The 11,656-nt window shown below is 49.9% G+C and overlaps 1 protein-coding gene across 1 annotated transcript; it reads left to right on the top strand.

The window, feature by feature from the left end:
- The first annotated feature begins 4,334 nt into the window (after positions 1-4,334).
- Positions 4,335-11,415, top strand: TEPP (testis, prostate and placenta expressed). Its single transcript, XM_052656527.1, is given in 9 exon segments — positions 4,335-4,439; positions 4,441-4,473; positions 5,235-5,490; positions 8,508-8,569; positions 8,792-8,966; positions 9,377-9,438; positions 9,660-9,724; positions 10,075-10,107; positions 11,385-11,415. Coding segments are annotated over 9 exon segments (822 nt in total).
- The last annotated feature ends 241 nt before the right edge of the window (positions 11,416-11,656 follow it).

The raw sequence follows: 11,656 nt of genomic DNA on the forward strand, positions 1-11,656 counted from the left end.
GGTGAGCAGAGGCTGAGCTGTGCCCCCAGGCTGGGCAACCTGGAGCATGAAGCCTGGGCAGTGGGCCGAGTCACGTGGGCCTGGCTGAAGAGTAGTGGGCTCTAGGGTGAGGAAAGTGAATGGGGCTCAGCCACACCCCACTGGATGACTCTCCTAAACATATACACAGATAGTAAAAAGCCAGACTCAAAAGATCCCAGTGGTTTGTACATACAAAGCTGAGAAAGAGCATTATCAGCCTGTCTTGTCTATCTGGCTGCAAATGTAGATAATGAAACTTCAAAGAGAAGTGGAGGGGTCTTCCCTGCTAGTCCAGTGGTTAAGACTTCACCTTCCAATACAGGGGGTGTGGGTTTGATCCCTGGTGAGGGAACTAAGATCCCGCATGCCTCAGGGCCAAAAAACATAAGACAGAAGCAATATTGTAACAAATTGAATAAAGAGTTTAAAATGGTCCACATGGGAAAAAAAATCTTAGGAATGAAAAAAAGAAAAGCAGGTGGTTATACTACTCAGCCAGCAGACTGGTTACTTCTTTCAGGGGGTGGGATTGGAAAAGGGGCTGTGGAAGCTCCTAGGGATTGGCAGGGCTCTAACATGTTTTCTTTAGCTGACCTCAATTTTTAAAAACATTATTGTAGTATAACTTGTATACCATAAAACTCACCCATTTTAAGCTTACAGCTCAATGATTTTTAGTAAATTGACTGGACAATGCCACATCTACTTTCAAAAAATAAACTCAGTTCAGTTCAGTTCATTTCAGTCGCTCAGTTGTGTCCGACTCTTTGCAACCCCATGAATCGCAGCATGCCAGGCCTCCCTGTCCATCACCATCTCCCAGAGTTCACTCAAACTCATGTCCATCAAGTCAGTGATGTCATCCAGCCATCTCATCCTCGGTCGTCCCCTTCTCCTCCTGCCCCCAATGCCTCCCAGCATCAAAGTCTTTTCCAATGAGTCAACTCTTCGCATGAGGTGGCCAAAGTACTGGAGTTTCAGCTTTAGCATCATTCCTTCCAAAGAAATCCCAGGGCTGATCTCCTTCAGAATGGACTGGTTGGATCTCCTTGCAGTCCAAGGGACTCTCAAGAGTCTTCTCCAACACCACAGTTCAAAAGCATCAATTCTTCGGCGCTCAGCCTTCTTCGCAGTCCAACTCTCACATCCATACATGACTACAGGAAAAACCATAGCCTTGACTAGACAGACCTTAATTGGCAAAGTAGTGTCTCTGCTTTTGAATATACTATCTAGGTTGGTCATAACTTTTCTTCCAAGGAGTAAGCGTCTTTTAATTTCATGGCTGCAGTCACCATCTGCAGTGATTTTGGAGCCCAAAAAAATAAAGTCTGACACTGTTTCCACTGTTTCTCCATCTATTTCCCATGGAGTGATGGGACCGGATGCCATGATCTTCATTTTCTGAATGTTGAGCTTTAAGCCAACTTTTTCACTCTCCTCTTTCACTTTCATCAAGAGGCTTTTTAGTTCCTCTTCACTTTCTGCCATAAGGGTGGTGTCATCTGCATATCTGAGGTTATCAATATTTCTCCCGGCAATCTTGATTGCAGCTTGTGTTTCTTCCAGTCCAGCATTTCTCATGATGTACTCTGCATAGAAGTTAAATAAGCAGGGTGACAATATACAGCCTTGACGTACTCCTTTTCCTATTTGGAACCAGTCTGTTGTTCCATGTCCAGTTCTAACTGTTGCTTCCTGACCTGCATACAGATTTCTCAAGAGGCAGATCAGGTGGTCTGGTATTCGCATCTCTTTCAGGATTTTCCACAGTTTATTGTGATCCACACAGTCAAAGGCTTTGGTGTAACTACTTCAGAGCATTTCCATCACCCCCAATAACATCCTTTATGCTCATTGCTACTGCTGCTGCTAAGTCACTTCAGTCGTGTGCGACTCTGTGCGACACCATAGATGGCAGCCTACCATACCAGACTCCCCATCCCTGGGATTCTCCAGGCAAGAACGCTGGAGTGGGTTGCCATTTCCTTCTCCAATGCATGAAGGTGAAAAGTGAAAGTGAAGTCGCTCAGTCGTGTCCGACTCTTAGCGACCCCATGGACTGCAGCCCACCAGGCTCCTCCATCCATGGGATTTTCCAGGCAGGAGTACTGGAGTGGGGGCCATCGCCTTCTCCGTCATGCTCATTAGTCACTCCCCATTCCCACCCCCAGGCCCAGGCAACCACTAAACTGTTTTCTGTTTCTAAAGATGTAACTTTTCTAGACATCACACACAGATGGATTGTATAATGTGTAGAGTGTTTTTGTATTTGGTTTCTTTCATTTAATATAATGTTTTGATGGTTGTTCACAGTGTGGCATGTATTCATAATTCTTACCTTTTTCATTCCCAAGAGTATTCCATGGTATAGATATTTTGGCTATTATAATGAACGCTGCTATGAACATCTGTATGCAAGTCTTTGTGTGGACATATATTTTCATTTCTCCCGGGAAGATTCTTAGGGGTAGAATTTCAGGGTCATATGGTAAATTTAAGGCTTCCCAGGTGGTGCTAATGGTAAAGAACCCACCTGCCAATGCAGGAGATGCAAGAGATGAAAGGTTCAGTCCCCCGGTCGGGAAGATCCTCTGAAGAAGGAAATGGCAACACACTCCAGTATTCTTGCCAGGAGAATCCCATGGGTGGAGGAACCTGGAGGGCTACAGTCCATGGTGTCACAAAGAGTCAGACACGACTGAAGCAACTTAGCACACACACACACTCATGGTAAATTAATGTTTTATGTTTCAAGAGACAGCTACACTGTTTTGCCAAGTAGTACCCCTGTCTTGACCCAACTGGTGGTTACAAGTCTCACTTTTTCAGTCGTGTCCAACTCTTTGCGACCCGGTGGACTGTAGCCCACCAGGCTCCTCATTCCATGGGATTTCCCAGGCAAGAATACTGGAGTGGGTTGCCATTTTCTTCTCCAGGGGATCTTCCCGACCCAGGGATCAAACCTGGGTCTCCCCCATTTCAGGAAGACGCTTTACCCTCTGAGCCACCAGGGAAGTCCAGTAATTATGAGTTATATTACATATTTAAGCACTTTTTAGATTTTGTTATTTTTTAAGATTTTTTTAAATGTGGACCATTTTTAAAGACTTTATTGAATTTGTTACAGTATTGTTTTTTCTTTTTTTTTTTTTTATGTTTGTTTTTTGGCTGGGAGGCATTCAGGATCTTAGCTCCCCAACCAGGGATTCCCCAACCCACACCCCTTGCGTTGGAAGCATGAAGTCTTAATGACTGGACTGTCAGGGAAGTCCCTGGATTTTGTTATATTTTTAACTTTAAAAGAGTGAAAAATTTTCTATGAGGTGGTGAATGAAGTCAACTCTAGGAAATTTTTCTCTAAGGGGTGGGACTTGGAGATGCTGGTCTGGGGGCTGGATGGAACACTACACTCGAGGAGCAGCAGCTAGGGAGCCAAATCCCACAGGAATCTCACAGCAGGGGTCCCAAGATGGCCCATTAGGCTCAGCAAGTGGACAGATGTATGCAAAGCACATGCCAAGATGTGCAAATAAGTTAGCGTCTCCACAGGGTTCCCTCATGGGGGTGGAAGGGTTTCCCACTTCCAGTGATTCTTTTTTTTTTTTTTTTTGGTGCACTATGTAATCTGAAAAAAATCTTAATCCCCCGACCAGAGACTGAACCCAGGGCCACAGCAGTGAAAGCGCTGAGTCGTAACCACTAGACTGCCAGGGATCTCCCTCAGTGGTTCTGACCATCTCAGGGTGCTTGGCTTAGGCTCTCATGACCTCGCTTTGGGAAGGTGGGAGGGAAGCTGCAGGCCTACAGGGGGCTGGCCGTGGAGTATCACCTGATAATCCCTGTCGTGCTGAGGCCACCAATCTCACTGATCCCCTTATGCTGACCCTGAATCCTGGCAGCCACTAATCTCCACCTCTGGAGCCTCAAGGACTGGCAGGCAGGGCAGTGCCCTCTTCCCTGAGGTTTGCAAGGAGAGAAACACCCTGCCGGTTCAGATACCCCTCCTGACAGGGCCCAGGATCCTTGCCTAACACAGATGGGAACTTTGAGGCCCAGAGAGAGACAGTGACCAGTCTAAGGTCATACAGCCTGCCCTGGCCAGCCCTACCATGGTTACCCCCAGGAAGCCCCAGTTCCTTGTCTGATTTTCTCAACGTGCCCATCCTGTGTGAGCCCCAGAGACAAGCAACCTTCAGGCAGGCTGAACAAGGGGGCCAGTGTAAGGACCCAAGGGGGCAGCAGGCTCTTCTCCTCGGAGCCTGTGGTTGCCAGGGTTGCCAAGGAGCCGGTGCCCTCACAATGAGTCTGCAATGGGCATTGTCTCTGCTGAATGTCCCTTTATTCTCCTGTCTCATAAGGCACTGGGGCCTGGCCCATCTCTCTACCTCTCTACCCCACTGAACAGGCAAAGGAGGAGAAAATCTCTATAAGCCTGTGCACCTGGGGCTGGTGGCCTGCAGGTGAGGTACTGCATAGGTGGATGGGGGGCAAGGGGTCCACCCTCCCCCTCCTCTCACTGCTTCCATTCCTTGCCCCTCCCTTCGAAGGCCCAGACCCTGGGGCAGCTTTCCCATCCAGTCGTCATGCCCTCTCCCCTCTAAAGGTCCTCTCTCCTCCTATCCACTTCCCTGTTGCCCTCCTCCATCTCTCACCTCCCACTAGGGTCAGAAAGGAAGCAACCAGACTCAACAAATTCTCATTGAAGTTTAAATGACTCAAAGGCTCTGGGAATATCTGCTTTTTAAAAGGGAGCGCTGGAGAACCAGCCATATTTTTTCCTAGTTCATATCCATTACGTTTCTCCCCTTATGTAAAACTTCCCCATGTCTCCCTGTAGAATGTTGAGCAAATGCCAGGTACCTGAGCTAATGCCAGAAATCCATAGTTAATTACCCAGAGGCAGGCTGAGCTCACTTCTGAACCCACTTGCTGCTGTTGCTTCCTGCTCATTATTGCAGAATAGACACAAATGGCATCTCTTTTAGACAATTCCCTGAAAGCCCCAGCCCCAGCCTCCCCACATACACCCCCTCCTGTGCGGACCTCTGCCAGAGCCCTTAGCACATGCTCTGTGAGTGTGTGTGTATGTGTGTGTGTCTGTGTGTTTCTGAGTGTCCCTGACCCCACCACAGCTCCTGGCTCACAGTAGGTGCTCAATACCTGTTGGATGACAAGTCAGCACTGGCCAAGGTTGTGTTCCCACACAGAAGGGTGTCTGCTGCAGGTGTCTCCGCCACCCAGCCATGGCCCGCATCATCGACCTGGTGCCCTGGGAGGATGGCTCCACCCACGTGTACGCATCCCCAGCCATCCTCCTGCCCATGCCCCGGCGGCGCAACCAGCTGGCCGGCGTGAAGCAGCAGCTCTACCACCCGGCCCTGCCCAGCCTGCGCCGCATGGACATGGACTCTGTCAAGGCCTGCCTTTCTGACGAGCACTGCCAGTCCACCACCTACTGCCGCAAAGGTCGGGCCACCTGGCCACTGCTGGTGGCCCTCGGGGCCTTAGGGGAAGGCGTGGGTGGTTTGGAGGAGAGAGATCTCAGAGGGAGAAGCCAGGAGTGGCAGATGAAAGGGTTAGAGGGACTAGTTCCAGCTCTGCTCCTCCCTGCCTGAGAATCCTCCAGGTCTGAGCCTCTGTTTCCCTATCAGGAAAATTGGAATGCCAGCAGGGTGTCCTCTCAGGGCTATTGGGAGATTGTTGTTGTTCAGTCGATAAGTCAGAAATGACTCTTGACGACCCCATGGGAGTCCTCCACTACCTCCTGGAGTTTGTTCAAATTCTTGTTCATTGAGTTGGTGATGCTACCTAACCATCTCATCATCGATTGCCCCCTTCTCCTATGCCTTCAGTCTTTCCCAGCATCGGGATCTTTTCCAGTGAGTGATGTCTTCATATCAGGTGGCCAAAGTATTGGAGCTTTAACTTCAGCATCAGTCCTTCCAATGAATATTCACGACTGATTTCCTTTAGGATCAACTGGTTTGAGATTAACTTTGTGAGATTAAAGTGAGATAAGGCATGAGAACTGCTTAGAGTAGTGCCTAGCACATACTATGTGCTCAACAATAATGTTGTTGTTATTCATGGAGAGAGAACTGCAGAGGTCAGCAGTGCAGGAAGAGGAAGAATAATGACAGCAGTAATAATTTCTGCCCAGTCATCTCTCCCTTTGAAAAAGGAAGATAAAGATACCTGTCATGAAAGAGAAGGGAACATGGAAGCCTCTGGGGTTAAGGACTGCACGGGGCTAAGGAAGAACTCTTCACTGGCGGAGAAGCTTGGGCACTGAGGTAGGGGTGCCACGCAGATGCCCACATGCATGCATTTCAGCACATTCATTCATTGCCCGCTTTGTACTTGAGTCTGTACTTGAGTTTGTACTTTGTACAAAGGCCTTCTAGCTAGGGGGAGCAGCACATACAGAGGCCTGGAGGGGAGAAGCTGCTCGAGGTGTTGGTGAACTTGAGGGATTTGGTTGGGCCCAAGGACAAAGTACGTGGGGGCAGCAGGAGCTGTGGCTGGTGGTGGGGACGCAGCTCAGGGAGGGCCCTGTTGTTGAGCTCAGCAATCTGGACTTTCTTGGGAGGTAGATAAGAACCCCTGAAGGCTTTAAGCAGGAAAGAGGTCTGAGCATTGGGGTGTTGGGGAGGGGGTGACCGAGAGGGACTAGAAGTGGATAATGGGGGAGGGGTTAGTGGTTAGGACACTGGGAAGGACCACAGCCTTCAGGAGGTAGTGACAGTGTCTTGGCTATGGGGGAGGGACTCAGAAGGTATTTAGGAGATAAAGGAATAGGACTTTGTACCAGTGTAAGTAGAGGGGCAAGAGTGGGGAGTCCAGGGTGACACCCAGGTTCAGGCTCAGGTGACAGATGCAAAGAGCCTGTCAGAGATGATAGGGGATCTCCAGAGGTCCCACAGACACTCCTGCAGGGCCAAGAGGGAAAACACAAATATGGGAAGTGGGTAGGGAAGCAGTGGGGGGTGGGGTGAAAGTGAGGTGGAGCCCCCTCACCTACCCCTCTATAAAGGGGAGCAGCTATAGGGTCCCCTTGACTGCTGTGTGGGAAGGGTCAGCACAGTTCTACCAATTTCCTAGCTCCCAGGAGAAGCCAGGAATCTAGATTTATAGGGAGAGCTCTTGATTTAGATATGCATTTTATTGCAAGTAAGTTTTAATCAAAGCAATGGAGCCACAGGTTTAAAATGTTGTAACAATGTACTTTTAAAAAATTCTTGCTCTTCCTCATTCTCTTCATTCTCACTTACAGGTAACCACTCTGAGTTCCTGATGTATCCTTTCATTCTTTACTACTGCAAATACAAATCTGTTCTTTTCCTCTACAGCTTTTTTTTTAAATTACGAACATATTCAAACATAGAGGGAAGTTGAAAGACTAATATTTGAACATTTATTACCTTCTATCTGCTTCAATTAATGTTTTGCCATGTTTATTTTCACTCTTTCTCTCTCTATCTCTCTCACACACACACACACACTCAAACACACTTTAGCAATCAGTTTCCAGTGATAAAAACAACTTCCTACATGACTCCCTACTATTATCACATTTAGGAAAGTTAAAGATAATTCCCTAACATCCAATATTCAGTCCATATTAAAATGTCCCCAATTATCCCCAAAGATGTCTTTCACAACTGTTAAAAAATTTTTGGAACCAGGATTTGATCTCGGATTGTGCCTTGTAGTTGGTTGTCATGTCTCTTGGGCCTTAGTCTAAAACCAATCTATCCACTTTCCATTTTTCCCTCATAATACCAACTTTTTAAGAAATCCAAAACAGTTGTGTTGTAGACAAGTCTTACATTGTGAATTTGAGTAGTTCTTTCCTTATGGTGTTGTTTACCTTGATAGTCTAGTTTCTGCAAACCAGGAATTAGGTGTAGAGGCTTGACTGTAAAAGCTTTCACAAGTTTTGAATGCCGCATTTGCCATGATGGCTCGGCAGGGGGCACCTAACATCAAACAGTTAGTGGTGCTGCTTGATGACGTGGTTAGGTGATGACCTAAATGTATATTCTTGTTTGCCTCCAATCGTCTCAATTTTAGTCTTTAAAGACAAAGGTAGCACATGGCATATACTCTTCTGTACCTTGGAAGTTCTTGAATCAAGAACTTTATTTTTAATCAAGGCATAGTGAGGATGCATCATGGTTTATTTAGCCAGTCCTTTAATGACAGACACTTGGGTTTTTTCCAGTCATTTTCTATTATAATACAAACAACGCTGAAATGAGTAAACTTTATACCCACATCATTTCCTAGTTGTGCAAAATATAAAATAGGATAAATTCCCAGGAGTATAGGGTCAAAAGATACATGTATTTATAGCTCTGATAGATAATGCCAATTTCTTTCCATAGGCTCAAATTAATTTATTATCCCCCCTGGCAATGCATGGCAATGACCCTGTTTCTGGTAACTGCACTAACTCCTCTCCCTTTCTCTCTCTCCTTCAGATGACTTTGACAATGCCTACTTCACACTTCTCGGTGTCCCCAACAAACCCCTGCAGTGCTTGGTGAGCGTCCTTTGTCCCTGGTTTGCCCTGGAGAGAGGACCTGAAGGTCCTTTGTGCACCCAGCACCAAGCACCCCCGGTCCCAATCTCCATTCCGCTCACTTCCTCAGCTACCTCTCTGGGACCCTACCCCGCCCTTCCCATCTCTTTCCGGGGCTTCGGGAGCCCCCTGGGTCAGATAGTTCGAGTGTGCCCAGCTCCCTGACTTCCTTCCTCCTGGCAGGACATCACGGAGACCGGCCAGAGGCTCCGAAACAGGTACCACGAGGGAAAGCTGGCTCCCATCGCACCGGGCATCAATAGGGTCGACTGGCCCTGCTTCACGCGCGCCATCGAGGACTGGTCCCGATTCGTGTCCTCCGCGGGAGAGTTCAAGCTGCCCTGCGCGAGCAAGAAGGGTCAGTCTAACCGCGCGGAGGATGCCCTAGGGCGGGAGAGACAGCTGAGCCGCTGGGTCCATAGAGCTGGGACCCCGAGCGCTGACCAAAGACGAGCAGGGCGCTTCCGGGGTGGAACCTGACCAAGACAGGGGAAGAGCGGCAGCCGCGGCACTCGGAGGGTGCAGCACGCAGACCGGCTGAGGGGCACAGAGGCGGGGCTTATATTGGGGAGGGGGCGGTGCCAGGTCCGAGCGGTGGGAGCCAGTGGGGCGGAGGTGGAGGGCAGGCGGAACAAAGTCCGGAGGCCGGACTGGTTCCACGAGCAGGCGTGAGGCGTGGCTTGACCGAGGGGCGGGGATCAGGTAAGAGCCCCGGCGCGGGCTTGCTCAGGGCGGGTGTGGGGCCGGAGACCAGCGGTCTTTCCGCAGTCGAGAGCTTCAGCGGCTATGCGGTGCGGCACTTGAAGCCGGAGGTGACCCAGAGCTGGCGGGTAGGAAGGGCTGCTCGCCGACCGGTCCTTGGGGACGCCGGGGGGGAGGAGGAGCTGCTAACACGGGGGTCGGGGAGGGGGAGAAGAGACCCGGACTAGGGTCTCCGAGAGCCCAGAAGGCCAAGACCTCCGGCAGTCACCAATGTGCGGGGCGTCGGCGAGGGGCGAGGTCCGTGTCCCCCTCCTCAGTAGATACTCCCCATCCCTCTGGCCCGCCCCAGTTCTGTCTTAACCAGAATCCCAGTCTGGACCGCTATGGACAGAAGCCCCTGCCTTTCGGCTCCCTGTAAGTGACCCCACACAGACCCCGGGGGGCCCCACACCTGGGAAGGAGGCTGGGGTCTTGGCAGCTTTCACCAGCACATACCAAGTGGCCCTTGAAAATGTGAGACCTCCAAAGCATCGGTTGGCTCGAAAACACCAAAAGAAAATTGCAATTTCAAAATGAGTAAATGTTTAATTCCTACCAAACGGAGCATCCTGCCATCCAGTCCCTAGCAACTCCACCCTTCAGAGTGGAGGCGTTTGGGTGGGGCGCAGGTGCAGTGTAATTCTGGTGGGATGGCACCTCCCGGAGTGGCGGTTCCCAGAGAGGGTCACTCTTCTCCGCCTCGGCCTCGCCCTCCTCTATTTCAGGAATGCTTTCCGACGTTTCGGCTCCAACTACAGGTAAGGCCCCAACTGCAGGAGGCGGGGAATGACTCCGCCCCGCTCCCGCCCCATCTGGCCACGTCTCCGGTGGGACCGCGCTTGGCGGCCTCAGTGCTCAGGCGATGCTCAGATCCCTCTCCACTCGCAGAGCCTCATGAGGGAGGTGCCGGGGTATTGGTACCCTCCTGGGTGATGTCAGGAGGATTCGAAGGGCTTCCCCCTGGAGAGATCCTCTCCAGGCAAAAGTGCAGCCTATTGGGAGGTGGAGGGAGCAGTTATTGTTCAGCCGCTCAGTCGTGTCCGAGTCTTTGCGACGACCCCATAGACTGCAGCAGGCCAGGTTTCCCTGTCCTTCACCGTCTCCCGGAGTTTGCTCAAACTCATGTCCACTCGATTTGGCCCAGTCAGGACAAAAGACAAAGATGGGGAGTAGCGGGGTGGGGGTTTACCTGGGCAAAGAGCAGGGACAGAAAGAGTAAAGAGATGTATAAGAAATATAATGGAAAGAGCCAAGAATTTGCTTTCCAGAAGGCAGGTAAGGTGGTAAGGACTGGAACTAGTGTTCCTAACAGGAGAATGCAAGATACTCAAGCACCTTCATAACTTGGCTGTCTCCCACCTCTCCAGTCCCATTCCCTACACTTCAGCGGTACCAGACTCCTGGGGACAACCCAAACCACCCACACAACTGAGCACTCCACATCTTTGTTTGTGCTGTTTCAGCGCCTCGATGATCCTTCCATCTCTACCCGGAAAACTCCTCCTTACTCTTTAAAGCCCAACCCCCATGTCCCATCCTTCTTGAAGCCTTCTCTGACCTTCTGCCCCTCCCCTCCACCTCAAACCACCCCCCTCCAGAGGGTCACCTCATGTGCATCCCTCTCTATTTTGGAGCACACAGACTATTGCATTATAATTCCATATTGATGAAAGCCTGTCTTCTCTCACCTACCCTTGCACATAGAAGGGAATGCTATCTCTTTTGATACTAGTATATAATGCCTTTCAGAGTAGGTTCACTAAATGATTGAAAAATGAGGCAGACTCACAGGAGATAAGAATGAGGCAAATTGGAAATGGGGCTTGAAAATCAAAGAGACCAGCCAAAAATATATGAAAGGAAATAGGGAGCCAATGAAGGCTCCTGAGATGTAAGAGACAGGATGGAAGCTGTGTTTTCAGAGCCTTAAAGTCAGGTAGGTGGGTTTTGTGAGGAATACCTAGAGAAGGACAACCTGATTTTTTCCCCAGGACACCCTGGAGGCCCCCACCCTCACCCCTGTTTCTTTCCACAGTCGTGTCAACTATCTGACCCCCTGGCATTAATCTGTGAAAAGGAGGCTGACACCCAGGCTGCCTAACTGTGCCACTCACGTTCCCCAGCAGGACAAGGGTATATGGTGGCCATAACCCATTTCCCTAAGTAGAAATAAACCTTACACTCCACAGGGAGGCACCCGACCCCTGTGTGTGTGTATGTGTGTGTGTGTGTTGCAAAGGCTGGGGGAGGATCAGGACCTCAGGATGATGATATTTTACCCTAACCTGCCTCCTGCCCTCTCCTGGA

The sequence above is a fragment of the Budorcas taxicolor genome, chromosome 18 (assembly GCF_023091745.1).
Source record: "Budorcas taxicolor isolate Tak-1 chromosome 18, Takin1.1, whole genome shotgun sequence".
In the NCBI taxonomy this organism is placed as follows: domain Eukaryota; kingdom Metazoa; phylum Chordata; class Mammalia; order Artiodactyla; family Bovidae; genus Budorcas; species Budorcas taxicolor.